Below are 14,830 nucleotides of genomic sequence, written 5' to 3' on the forward strand. Positions count from 1 at the left end.
TCCTCGTGCTCCCCGAAACAATGTTCTCTTGCCTCTCAGGCAGTTCCAGACTTTTTCCTGTACTCCAATCAGTCTAGCTGTGGTGCACTAGCCCCCTTCAGGCTGTGTTCATGCAGCCAACCCCAGTCCTCTCCCTGGGATCTGACCTCCGAAGCCCGAGCCTCAGCTCCCAGCCCCCACCAGCTCCAGCGGGTGAGCAGACAAGCCTCTTGGGCTGGTGAGTGCTGGTCAGCACCCATCCTCTTTTCTGGAATCTCTCCACTTGGCCCTCTGCACCCCTGTTGCTGCACTCTCCTCTGTGGCTCCGAAACTTACCCCCCGGCACACCCTGTCCCCATCAGTGAAGGTGCTTCCTAGTGTGTGGAAACTGTTCCTCCTTCACAGCTCCCTCCAACAGGTGCAGGTCCTGTCCCTATTCTTTTGTCTCTGTTTTTTCTTTTTTCTTTTGCTCTACCCAGGTACGTGGGGAGTTTCTTGCCTTTTGGGAAGTCTGATGTCTTCTGCCAGCGTTCAGTAGGTGTTCTGTAGGAGTTGTTCCACATGTAGATGTATTTCTGATGTATTTGTGGGGAGGAAGGTGATCTCCATGTGTTACTCCTCCACCATCTGAAGGTCTCCCCCCAAGGGCATATAAGTTAAGATGAGTTGGCAGTGGAATATGACTGCCAAAAAAAAAAAAAAACTAATGTCATTTTCAGTTAGGGATGAAGAAGAAACAGATTGAGAGGGTGGAATGAGAAGTCATAGGAAGGTAATCACACCCCTGCAGGGGAGCAGCATTCAATTCTGAGCCCTATTTTCAGAGGAACATGGAGTAAAGGATACAGAGACAGTGGGAAGTCAGCAGGGTAGAGAGATCCCTGAAAAGCAACACCATGAAGAATGGTAGAAGGAACCAGGGCTGTTTGTCCTGGAGAAGAGAAGACTCAGAAGACCTCTGAAGGCCTATTACAGGGCATAGGGAGCAGAAGGGGTCTATAGATATTACTGTTAAGCATGCTTCAAATGCCCTCTAACTCCATCTGCACGGTAAAAGAGAATAGGGTGATATGGCAGTGGGTGTGAACTGATTGAACAGAGGTAGTTTTTGAGAGCCTCACCTGTCCTAGGAGTAAAGTGGGCATGAGTATGAAGGCATTACAGTAGGCGTTATCAAATCAATCACAAAAGGCATGAATTAGCCCTGGGACTGCCATGGTAATAGGCAAGGAAGGTTGACTATTTATTTCACTCTGTTTCAAAACCCACGAGGGTTGATTTAAGTCTAGATCTAATGCATTGAGCTATTGGATTGGCCAAAATGTGCCTTCGGTTTTTAAGTAAAAATAAAAGACACATTTTTCATTTTCCCCAAGAAATTGAACAATGTATTCACCTTTTTGTTCCACTACCACCTGCCATTTTTCAGACAACTTCGTAATTCTATCTTCCCAAATCTTTTTATCTTTTTGAGCAAAGAACTGTTCCAGGTGCCTCTTACAGTCTTCCAGGGAATTGAAATTTTATCCATTAAGAGAATTTTGTAAAGACAAAAACAAATGAAAATCCAAAGGTGTAATGTCTGGTGAATTTGGCAGATGAATCAGAACTTCCCAGCCAAGCTGTAACAGGTTTTGCCTGGTCATCAAAGAAACAAGAGGTCTTGCATTATCCTGATAGACGATTATGCATTTTCTGTTGACTAATTCTGGATGCTTTTTTGTCGAGCGCTGCTTTCAGTTGGTCTAACTAGGAGCAGTACTTGGAATTAATCGTTTGGCTTTCTGGAAGGAGCTCATAATAGAGGACTCCCTTTTAATCCCACCATATACACAACGTCACCTTCTTTGGATGAAGACCAGCCTTTGGTGTGGTTGGTGGTGTTTCATTTCACTTGCCCCACGATCTCTTCCATTCCACATTATTGTACAGTATCCACTTTTCATTGCCTGTCACAATTTGTTTTAAAAATGGAACATTTTCATTATGTTTAAGTAGAGAATCACAAGCAGAAATATGGTCAAGGTTTTTTTCACTTAACTTATGTGGAACCCAAACATCAAAGCGATTATAACATAACCAAGCTGGTGCAAATGATTTTCAATGCTTGATTTGTATATTTTGAGTATGTCGGCTATCTCCCACGTGGTATAATGTTGATTATTCTCAATTAATGTCTCGATTTGATCGCTATTAACTTCAACTGGTCCACCTGACCATGGAGCTTCATCCAGCAAGAAATCACCAGCACAAAATTTCACAAACCATTTTTGACACGTTCAATCAGTCACAGCAACTTTTCCATACACTGCAAAAATCTTTGCGTGTTTCAGTTGCGTTTTTACCTTTCTTGGAATAATAAAGCATAATATGCCAAAAATGTTGCTTTTTTTCTTCCATCTTCAATATTAAAATGGCCACACAAAAATTCACCAATTTTGATGTCTTTTTTAAAATGTACACTGATATGACAGCTATCACATACATTCTAACAAAATTGTTTCAAATTATGTTAAAGACAACTAAGTGCTACTAGAGCCATCTTATGGATAAAACGAACGAACCTTTTGCCCAAACCAATAGAATTAGTGCCTTGATATGGGATACAAATTGACCCCATGACCTCCAGGGAAGATTCCAAAGATCGCAGGGAAATAAGGTGGATCAAAGAACCTCTGGATCACCTAGGGTTTGAAAAACCCTTTAGGGAAAGGCTCTTGCAAGTCTGGACTTCAGTGTCCCCATCTCTAAAATGCATATATCAGAAAAGATTTCCAGGGCCCCATTCAGCTCTTGACTCTCTAGAGATATCATGTACTGTTTTGCCTGGAAGCCTAAGACCTGACAGGGGACCTGATAAACGTCTTGAAAATAATTTTAATAAACTAGGGAATGATGACCATGGTTGTTCTGTTCACAGCTGTATCTCTAGAGTTTAATATAGTACCTGGCATATAGTTGCTGCTCAATAGATATATGTTGAATAACTGCAAAATGACTAGCTCTTCTCATGTTAATGATGACAAAAGGTAAGTTAGCAGCAGAATTCTTAAATTGTTAGTTTTCTTTTCTTCTTTTATTCAGGATGTCTTTTTTTCAAATTAAACAAAACCATTAAAAAATAAGAGGATGACAGGAAGAAGACTATTTGCAACTTGGAAAACTGACAAGGGATTAATATCTGGAATATACAAGGAACTCCTATAAATCAGCAAGAAAAATATGAGAAACAATGGGAAAATGGGCAAAGGATGGGAACAGGGCCTTGAATGTCCAGGTGGTATAGATAGGTAGGGCCTAGAGCAGCCAGAAATCCCTGGGCTGGTCACTTCAGGCCAATGAGCTGCCTCATCCTTTTACTTTAGTATGCTATACAAATATTACTGTTTTATACAATGTATTATTTTCGATGTATACACCAAGATGTAAAGACCATTGGAAATCATCAGAATAGGCAATTAACAGAAAGAAAAAAAAACAGTAAGTTTGAAAACTCCAGGCTTAAACATATCAAATGCAAATGTCTTGAAGCTATAGTATGATAAACTCTATTAGACCTAGGAAGAATTTCTTGATGGTGAAGGGTATAAGACAGTAATACGAATGACTGAGGAAAGCTAGTTCCAGCTTTTCTGGACGCATTTGAGGACAGAATTTATTTCATAGATATCAGATGACTGAGATGATCTTCCTCAGAGAGGCAGATGAGGCAACTTTATAAGGCATATTTAACTTTGCTTGCCCTGTGTCTCAGTCTCCCTGATCATAATATTATTTCTAAGATTACAAGAGGTAATATCACCAATCATTGGTCAAGGTGACCTAGAATTAAGCCAGTACTCTTTTATCCCACTGTCTGGATTTAGAAAGAAGAATGTCATCTTTTCAGAGAACTCATTAAAAAATATATTTTCTTTTACTGGCTTCACTGAATAACTTTGATAAAAATAACTCTATTTCCTACTTCCTCATTTGTAAAATGAAGGTATTGTAACTTAAATGTTTGTGAGGCATTTTCTGTTCCCAGGAGTAATTAATAAATGAATGAATGAATGAATAAATAAATTAATAAATATTTTCTAATAGATAGTGACTTTTTCCTATACTGAATGCAGTATTAAGTGATCTCCCTTAACCTACAGAAAGAGTAGATTATGCCTTGTTAACACATTCATGCCTGAGTAAGACATGCCTCCATGGGTATCAAGGAGGAAATGGCAAAACATGCAGAATCATGGATCACTACCACAGCGTTCTTTAGTGAAAGCATACCTAGATCTCACAGAATCAGAGAAAGTAAGAGTCAGACAACACTTAAAGAGCAACTCTACCAACCTGCTAATTTTAGAGTTGGGGAACAAGGTCCAGGATGGAAAAGATTCACCTGACATTCCTCAGTCAGTTTGTGACTAAGGTGGGACCTGAACCTGGAACTCCCAATTCTGGTTTTGATATTCTTCTTATAAATCATATTGTTCCTCATAGCTTTTGGTTTAGGTAACACAACCCTGAGCTAAAATACTGCCTTCTGGCCCATCAAGACACAGCTTTCTCTACCCTTCTTTTGCTCTAGCTAAACGTTCCTTTGACATCTGTGGTTGAAGGATGGGACAAAGAGATACTTCCCATTCCCATTTAAACTCTTAGCTTCAGCATCAAGAATAATAAAGAGATATGAAACTTGCAGAACACCAACAAAAGCTTTGCTTAGGTTGGCTGGATTAGGCAATTCCTCAAAACAGGGTCATAGCACTCTCTCTTTTGGAAGGATAAATACTTGCATTGCTGTTCTGAGCCCATGCCCTGTAGGAAGAGGCCAAGATGTTTGGTAGTTGGGAACAAAATCCTTCTAAGACTAAGACTCCCACTGGGTCAGTGCCTGAGAACTCTGGGAAAGTAATTTTGCCTATTAGAGACTCAGACTGTTGATCTAGAAAATAGGAATAACAATAACAACCTATTTCCTGTCTGAAAATCAAATGGCATAAGATGTGAATGTACTTTGCCAAAATAGTACATGCATGTGAGCACTTATATTTAATTCCAACTTCCAAAAGTAGTTATTGAGCATCTACCATCTGCCAAGCACTGTGCTAGATGTTGAGGATGTATCAGTAAATCAATAAAAAAAAACCCTTTCCCTCATGGAATTTACTTTCTAGTAGGGGAGAAAGGCAATAAACAAAACATAAAAGCAAAATATATAATAAGTCAGAAAGCAGTAAGTGCAATGGAGAAAAATAAAACAAGATAGTACATGGTTACAATTTTAGATAGAATAGTCAGGGAAGGTCTCAAGGCGATGATATTTGAGTGAAGCCTTGAAGGAGGTGAGAAATGGAGCCACATAGACATTTGAGGGAATAGTGATTTAGGCAGAAGGGAAAGCCAGTGGAAAGGCTATGAGGGGGGAGTGTGTCAGGCCTTTTTAAGGAACAGCAATTAGGCCATGTGGCTAAAGTAGTGAGAGCATGTGGGAAAAGAGCAAGAGATGAAGTCACAGAGGTAAGGAAGGGTTGATCACACAGGGCTTTGTAAGTAATAATGGGAATTTTGGCTTTTACTCAGGAAGGAAAGGTGAGCCATTGGAAAGTTTTAAGCAGAGGAGTGATATGAAGGACTTAGGTATTGATACCATCCCTTGGCTGCTGGGTAAAGACCAGACTGTACTAACTTGTATTATAGACCTTATGACATTATAAGATAGCTATCATTTAAAAAAGTTTTTTATTGAGGTATAGTTGATTTACAATGTTGTGTTAGTTTCAGGTGTACAGCAAAGTGAATCTGTTATACATATACATATATCCACTCTTTTTCAGCTTCTTTTCCCATATAGGCCATTACAGAATATTGAGTAGAGTTCCCTGTGCTATACAGTAGGTCCTTATTAGTTATCTATTCTATTAGTAGTGTGTATGTGTCAATCCCAATCTTCCAATTTATCCATCCCCTGCCTTACCCTGCAGTAACCATAAATGTATTTTGTACACCTGTAACTCTATTTCTGTTTTGTAGATAAGTTCATTTGTAGCCTTTTTTAAGATTCTACATACAAGTGATATCATATGTTGTTTCTCTTTCTCTGTCTGACTTACTTCACTCAGTATGACAATCTCTAGGTCCATCCATGTTGCTGTGAATGGCATTATTTCTTTTCTATGGCTGAGTAATATTCCATTTATATATGTACCACATCTTCTTTATCCATTCCTCTGTTGATGGACATTTAGGTTGCTTCCATGTCCTGCTATTATAAATAGTGTAAGATAGCTATCATTTTACAGCAGTGCTCCTCAAACTTTAATATGTATTGTAAGTCAAATGTGAACCTTGTTAAAATGTAGATTTGAATTCAGGTCTGGAGTGGAATTAAAGATTCTGCATTTCTAACCAGCTCCCAGGTGATTCAGATGCTATTGGTCTAAGGCAGAACAGTTTGAGTGTAGGAGCTATGTCCAAGGCCTAGCATGGAGCAGAACTCCACTAAATGTTTGTGGAATGAATGACATATCAGCGGTTTGATGCCCAATGCCACGTAACATATTCGAGAGGGTAATTAAAAAATATATCAACCATTTGTATGGAGGTAGGAGGAACAGAAAAAGATAAAAGAGAGACAGTGATGGATAGGTGAATAGATGAAAAGGGAAGGAAGAAAAGGAAAACTACCTTTTCCCAAATACTTACAATATTAGATTTACTTCATTTCCTCAATAAAGTTAAGAGGTTGGTAAAATGAAGCCTACTGGACAAGTCATAAAATCAAAGGTTAGAGGAGTTAAGAGGCACCTTCAAGGCCACAGGGTTAATTAGTGACTAAGTTAAGATGTGAAAGCCAGCACTCCATGTCCACAGAGCCCTTGTTCTTTCTACCCTACCTTACTGCCTTGGGGAAGGGGGAGGAGATAACCTTTAACCTGTCTGGAAGGGGTGAAAAAATGAATTTAGGTGAAGAAAGTTAAGGCCCAAAGTCCATGGTCTTGATCTTTTCAGAGCTGCACTGTCCGATGTGGTTGCTATTAGTCACGTGTGGCTATTTAAATTAAAATGAAATAAAATTTAAAATTCCATTTCTCAGTCATACTAGCCACATCTCAAGTGCTCAACAGCCACAGATATCTGATCAGTGGCTACTGTAATGGAGACTGCAGATACAGAACATTTTCATCACTGCAGGAAGCACTGCTTCCTATTAGGCAGCACTGCTCTAAAGAAACAAGAACTTTGAAAAATGTCAGAGCTATACCATTGATTACAGAGTGGGTCCTGGACCTAATCAGTAGGGCTGGAGGACAGAAAGTAGGACCTGATCTCTTATCTGGAATAAAGGGGATGAAAATATTCAAGGTAGAGTTTTTCACTGGGTCAAGCATAACGCTATAGTGTGTGTGTGTGAGAGAGAGGGAGGGGGGAGAGAAATCCTTCTAAAAACATTATTTTCTCTATCTCTCATTGGTTTTCTCATACCGTTTAGTAAAAGGTCCTTTGAAAATGCCAACTTGTCTCTGCTGGACTCAAGGCAGTGTGAGAAAAAAAAGGTTCTCATCCTCACTCAGGTCAGAAAGATGGAAGGGATGGAGTTAGACAATGTGGAGCCACAGTCCCTGGAGGGCAGAGTGGCATAGTGGAAGACAAGTATTACCAGGGATACTTGCAAAACATAGAGATTTCCGTGTTTTATCCCAGGCTGAGAATTCACAACTTTGCGTGGGGGGTGGGGTCAAAGAGGGCTGGAATCTGCATGCTTAACAAGCTAGCCCAGGGACTTTGGTGCACACTCACGTTTGTAAACCACTGGCTTGGCAGGAAATGTGTTTTGCTGTAATGAAGTCAGGCCCTTACATGGGGTGGCAACAACTGGATCAGAAAACAAGAGGATAGGGATAGAGTTTCCGGCAGGGGGGACAGAGGGAGGCAGAGAGAGAGGGTGGGGAGAGGGAATATGAATATGAAAGTTAGACAGACAGGTAGATAGCAAAAAGGGGAGAAATAAACAGAGAGACTGAGAAACCCCAAGGGAGGAGTCTCACCCACAGAACAGAATCTACGAGGTTAGTCAAGCTGTGTTTCCTAATATCTTGGGATTTTCACAGGTACGGCCCAGGAAGCTTGTCATTTCTTCATGGAAGTGCCCTCTACCCCACCCTGAGTGCCCTCACATGCACCATCATAGCTGGGCCTACCTCACAAATGTCCTTTAGGTGCTTGATGTAATGACGCTCGGTGCTCATGATCTCATTGATTACGTTGGCTCGCATCTGGTCCCGGTTTTGGAGTGGCCGGCCCAGACAAAGGCAGTCTGAGTTGGGGTCCAGGTGCCCATTCTGAACGTCACTGGGCCCTTCCTCCACCCCATCCTCCTGGTTCACCCAGAGCTGTAGAGGCAGGCAGAAGAAGAATAACAGGTCAGCTTCCTTCTTTGAGAAGTTTTCAGCCAAGAAGAAAAAGGACAAACTAAATTATTCAGGTATTCAGAAAATCTTCAATCAGAGCCCTATTAAACTGAATGCCTGGCCTGGCTCTAGGGTGACTTGCTGGTCCTAGGCATGAGTCTATTCCTCTCTAGGCCTATGGTGACCTATCCATAAAATGGAGGGTGGAGAAGAGTAGGACTAAACCATCTATAAGTGTCTTCCTGGCTAGAAAGGTTTCAGAGGAGAAAAGAGTTATGGCAAGCAGAACTCATTCATGCTGGAGCATATCTAGGCAACACAGCTGTGTCAAAAAATATGTATTAAATTACACATGTTGGGAGGAGAGGTGTCCAAGATAGTGACATAGGAATACCCTTAGCTCACCTCCTACCATAGACACACCAAATCTACACCTATATAGAGAGCAATTCTTGAGGGCTGATTGAACAGCCATTGCACATAAAATGACCAGGTAGAAATGAGAGGTAAAGGTGGAGACATGGTATATGTGGGAACCACACCTCTGTAGTAGCAATTTGCAGTAGGGATAGGTATTGCTGGGGGGCATAGGCACAGACTCACCTACCTTGGGAAACAGGAAAAACATAAAACCCAGCAGGTTAAAGAGCAGACTCACAGACTTAGAAAACAAACTTATGGTTACTGGGGGGAAGCGTTGGGGAGAGGGATAGATTGGGAGTTTGGGATTGACATGTACACAATGCTGTATTTAAAATAGATAACCAACAAGGACCTACTGTATAGCACAGGGAACTCTGCTCAATATTCTGTAATAACTTAAATGGGAAAAGAATTTGGAAAAGAATAGATACATGTTTATGTATAACTCAATCACCTTGCTATATACCTGAAACTAATGCAACACTGTTAATCAAATATACTCCAACATAAAATAAAAATTAAAAAAATAAAAATAAAATAAAGAGCACCTAGACTGTATAGTAATGAAAATTCATTTACTAACACTAGAACTTCTGCCAAATGGGCAAATAACTGCTGGAACCCCCAGAGACAGTGCAACTAAGGAACACAAACAGAAATCTTTCTGTGCAGCTGCACAAGCCGCAGATTAAATCCCCGAGATCAGCTTGGTAAATCCTGTGTCTGTGGAATACCTGAATGGACGAGTGGTCCCACAACAGAGACTGGTCTAGGCTTCCTAGGAGTGGACTATGGGGGGTAAGTAAACGTGGGAGTCGGGCCAGGTCAGAGTGTGAGCTGGCCCCACAGTGCCCACAGCAGGTCCAGAGACCCACCTATAGGTATTGGAGGGCTTCCAGGGGAGGTGGAGATTGGCTCTGGCTCACTGTGGGAGCAAGGACGCTAACAGAGGAGGCCCCAGGAAAATATGATTATTACTATTATTCATTTTTGTTTGTTTCATTTTATTCAGTTGTTGGTGGTGTTGCATTTATTATTTTTTCTTTTATTTTTAATTAAAAAGTTTTAAAGATATATGTTAATTTTTCTATTTTTAATTTACTTTTTTGTTGTGTTAGAGTTTTTTTCTTGTGTTCTTTGTTTTTTATTTATTTTTATTTTTTTGATTGTTTTATGTGTATATTTTATGTTTTTTTGCATTGTTTGCTCTATATTTTTATTTTTAATTTTTTGTTTATGTTAGTCTAGTCCTAACTGTTCTCATTTTTAAATTCTTTTGTTTCTTTGTTCTATTGGTATTTTTATTTATTTTTTTCTTTATTTGTGTGTGTGTGTTGTATTGTTGTTGCTCTGCTGTAGGTTCGAGGTAGTTTTTGCTATTATTTTTAACATCTTTATTGGAGTATAATTGCCTTACAATGTTGTATTAGTTTCTACTGTATAACAAAGGGAATCAGCTATATGCATACATATATCCCCATATCCCCTCCCTCTTGCGTCTCCCTCTGTCACTCCCTATCCCACCACTGTAGGTGGTCACAAATCACAGAGCAGATCTCCCTGTGCTATGCGGTGGCTTCCCAATAACTATCAATTTTACATTTGGTAGCATATATATGTCAATGCTACCCTCTCACTTCGTCCCAGCTTACCTTTCCCACTCCCTGTGTCCTCAAGTCCTGTGTCTGCATCTTTATTCCTGTCCTGCCCCTAGGTTCATCAGAATTGTTTTTTTTAAATCCATATATACGTGTTAGCATACGGTACTTGTTTTTCTCTTTCTGACTTACTTCACTCTGTATGACAGACTCTAGGTCCACCCACCTCACTGCAAATAACTCAATTTCATTTCCTTTTATGGCTGAGTAATATTCTATTGTATATATGTGCCACATCTTCTTTATCCATTCATCTGTTGATGGACATTTAGGTTGCTTCCATGTCCTGGCTATTGTAAATAGAGCTGCAATGAACATTGTGGTACATGACTCTTTTGGAATTATGGTATTCTCACAGTGTATGCCCAGTAGTGGGATTGCTGGGTCATATGGTAGTTCTATTTTTAGTTTTTTAAGGAACCCCATACTGTTCTCCATAGTCATGTATCAATTTACATTCCCACCAACAGTGCAAGAGGCTTCTCTTTTCTCCACACCCTCTCCAGCATTTATTGTTTGTGGATTTTTTGATGATGGCCATTCTGATTGGTGTGAGGTGATACCTCATTGTAGTTTTGATTTGTATTTCTGTAATGATTAGTGATGTTGAGCATTCTTTCATATGTTTGTTGGTAATCTGTATATCTTCTTTGGAGAAACGTCTATTAAGGTCTTCTGCCCATTTTTGGATGGGGTTGTTTTATTGATATTGAGTGGGATGAGCTGCTTGTATATTTCAGAGATTAACCCTTTGTCAGTTGTTTGGTTTGCAACAATTTTCTCCCATTCTAAGGGTTGTCTTTTTGTCTTGTTCATGGTTTCCTCTGCTGTGCAAAAGCTTTTAAGTTTCATTAGGTCCAATTTGTTTATTTTTGTTTCAATTTCCATTTCTCTAGGAGGTGGGGTGGGTCAAAGAGTCTCTTGCTGTGATTTATGTCATAGAGTGTTCTGCCTATGTTTTCCTTAAGAGTTTGAGAGTGTCTGGCATTACATTTAGGTCTTTAATCCATTTTGAGTTTATTTTTGTGTATGGTGTTAGGAAGTGTTCTAATTTCATTCTTTTACATGTAGTTCTCGAGTTTTCCCAGGGCCACTTAAGGAAGAGGCTGTCTTTTTTACATTGTATATTCTTGCCTCCTTTATCAAAGATAAGGTGACCATATGTGTGTGGGTTTATCTCTGGGCTTTCTATACTGTTCCATTTAACTATATTTCTATTTTTTGTGCCAGTACCATACTGTCTTGATTACCATAGCTTTGTAGGATAGTCTGAAGTCAGAGAGCCTGATTCCTCCAGCTCCATTTTTCTTTCTCAAGATTGCTTTGGCTATTCAGGGTCTTTTTGTTTCCATACAAGTTGTAAAATTTTCCATCCTAGTTCTGTGAAAAATGTTATTTGTATTTTGATAGGGATTGCATTGGATCTGTAGATTGCTTTAGGTAGTACAGTCATTTTCACAAAGTTGATTCTTCCAGTGCAAGAATATGGTATATCTCTCCATCTGTTTGTATTATCTTTAATTTCTTTCATCAGTTTCTTACAGTTTCTTTGTATAGGTCATTTGTCTCCTTAGGTAGGTTTATTCCTAGGTATTTTATTCTTTTTGTTGCAGTGGTAAATTGGAGTGTTTTCTTAATTTCTCTTTCAGATTTTTTGTCATTACTGTATAGGAATGCAAGAGACTTCTGTGCATTAATTTCATATTCTTCTACTATACCAAATTCATTGATTAGTTCTAGTAGTTTTCTGGTAGCATCCTTAATATTCTCTAGGTATAGTATCATGTCATCTGCAAACAGTGACGGTTTTACTTCTTTTACGATTTGGAATCCTTTTATTCCTTTTTCTTCTCTGATGGCGGTGCCTAAAACTTCATAAACTATGGTGAATAATAGTGGTGAGAATGGGCAACCTTGTCTTGTTCCTGATCTCAGGGGAAATTGTTTCAGTTTTTCACCATTGAGAAAGCTGTTTGCTGTGTGTTTGTCATATATAGCCTTTATTATGTTGAGGAGGTTCCCTCTATGCCCACATTCTGGAGAGTTTTTATCATAAGTGGGTGTTGAATATTGTCGAAAGCTATTTCTACATTTATTGAGATTATCACATGGATTTATCTTTCAATGTGTTAATATGCTAAATCACAATGATTGATTTGCTTATATTGAAGAATCCTTGCATTCCTGGTATAAATGTCACTTGATCCTGCTGTGTGATCCTTCTAATGTGCTGTTGGATTCTGTTTGCTAGTATTGTGTTGAGGATTTCTGAATCTATGTTCATCAGTGATATTGGCCTATAGTTTTCTTTTTTTGTGACATCTTTGTCTGGTTTTGGTATCAGGGTGATGGTGGTCTCATAGAATGAATTTGGGAGGGTTCCTCCCTCTGCTATATTTTACAAGAGTTTGAGAAGGATACGTGTTAGCTCTTCTCTAAATATTCGATAGAATTCACCTGTGAAGCCATCTGGCCTTGGGCTTTTGTTTGTTGGAAGATTTTTGCTCACAGTTTCGATTTCAGCGCTTGTGATCGGTGTGTTCATATTTTCTATTTTTCCTGGTTCAGTCTCGGAAGGTATTACTTTTCTAAGAATTTTTCCATTTCTGCCAGGTTTTTCATTTTATTGGCATATAGTTGCTTGTAGTAATCTCATGATCCTTTATATTTCTGCAGTGTCAGTTGTTCCTTCATTTTCATTTCTAATTCTGTTGATTTGAGTCTTCTTTTCTGTGTGTGATGAGTCTGGCTATACGTTTATGAATTCTTTTTTTCCCAAAGAATCAGCTTTATGTTTACTGATTTTTGCTATTTTTCCCTTCATTTCTTTTCATTTCTGATCTGATCTTTATGATTTCTTTCCTTCTGCAAACTTTGTTTTTTTTTAATTTTTGTTCTTCTTTCTCTAATTGCTTTAGGTGTAAGGTTAGGCTGTTTATTTGAGATTTTTCTTGTTTCTTGAGCTGAGATTTTATTGCTATAAACTTCCCTATAGAACTCTTTTGCTACATCCCGCAGGTTTTGGGTCATCGTGCTTCACTGTTATTTGTTTCTGGGTATTTGTTGATTTCCTCTTTGATTTCTTCAGTGATCTCTTGGTTATTTAGTAGTGTATTTTTAGCCTCCATGTGTTTGTAATTTTTACAGTTTTTTTCTTGCAGTTAATATCTAGTCTCATAGTGTCGTGGGCTGTAAGCATACTTGATACAAATTCAAATTTTCTTAAATTAACCAAGGCTTGATTTGTGATCCAAGATATGATCTATTCTGGACAATATTCCATGACCACTTGACAAGAAAGTGTATTCTGTAATTTTTGTATGGAATGTCTTATAAATATCAATTAAGTCCATCTGGTCTAATGTGTCATTTAAAGCTTGTGTTTCCTTATTTATTTTCATTTTGGATGATCTGTCCACTGTTGAAAGTGGGGTTAAAGTAACACACTATTTTTGTGTTACTGTTGATTTCCCCTTTTTGACTGTTAGCATTTGCCTATGTATTGAAGTACTCCTATGTTGAGTGCATAAATATTTACAATGGTTATAACTTCTTCTTGGATTGATCCCTTGATCATTATGTAGTGTCCTTCTTTGTCTATTTAATAGTCTTTATTTTAAAGTCTATTTTGTCTGATATGAGAATTGCTACTCCAGCTTTCTTTTGATTTCCATTTGCATGGAATATCTTTTTCTATCCCCTCGCCGAGTGGTATTACATGGGGCCAGGAGATTAGTGGTGGTCCAATGACCTGGACTCGGCTCCCCACCTCGCAGGTTCAGGCCCAACACCCAGCTAGAGCACCAAGACCCTGCCAGCCACATGGCTCAGAAGAAAAGGAAGAAAAACAAACAAACAGATATAACCCCAAACTACATAGTAATAGCAATACTAAACAGACAAAATCACACAAAGAAACATACACACATGGAATAGCTTCAAGATGGTGGAAGACTAAGACGTGGAAATCACCTTCCTCCCCACAAATACATCAGAAATAAATCTCCATGTGGAATAACTCCTACAGAACACCTACTGAACACTGGCAGAAGTCCTCAGACTTTTCAAAATGCAAGAAACTCCTCACATACCTGGGTAGGGGAAAAGAAAAATGAAAAAAAACAGAGACAAAATAATACGGACAGGACCAGCACCTCTGGGAAGGAGGTTGAAGGAGGAAAAGTTTCCACACACTAGGAAGTTCCTTCACTGACTGAGAATGGGGCTGGGTGGGGGGAGGGGAACTTTGGAGCCAGGGAGGAGAGCTCAGCAACAGGGGTGAAGAGGACAAATTGGAGAGATTCCTGCGCAAATGATCCCTGGTGACCTGCACTCACAAGCCTAAGAGGCTTTTCTGCTCACCCGCCAGGGTAG

At 39.2% G+C, this 14,830-nt stretch overlaps 1 protein-coding gene across 7 annotated transcripts in view; it reads right to left on the reverse strand.

The window, feature by feature from the left end:
- ARHGEF9 (Cdc42 guanine nucleotide exchange factor 9) overlaps positions 1 to 14,830 on the reverse strand; it is a 228,522-nt gene that overhangs the window by 99,517 nt on the left and 114,175 nt on the right. For all 7 annotated transcript variants that reach the window (XR_007474746.1, XM_049704605.1, XM_033414768.2 and 4 more), the window contains exon 3: positions 8,166 to 8,357. Coding sequence is in view for 6 of the 7 variants with exons in the window: in XM_049704605.1 (XP_049560562.1) it covers positions 8,166 to 8,357 (192 nt within the window). In the remaining variant the exon portion in view is untranslated. The remainder of the gene's footprint in view (positions 1 to 8,165; positions 8,358 to 14,830) is intronic.

Source organism: Orcinus orca, chromosome X (genome assembly GCF_937001465.1).
Source record: "Orcinus orca chromosome X, mOrcOrc1.1, whole genome shotgun sequence".
Taxonomy (NCBI): domain Eukaryota; kingdom Metazoa; phylum Chordata; class Mammalia; order Artiodactyla; family Delphinidae; genus Orcinus; species Orcinus orca.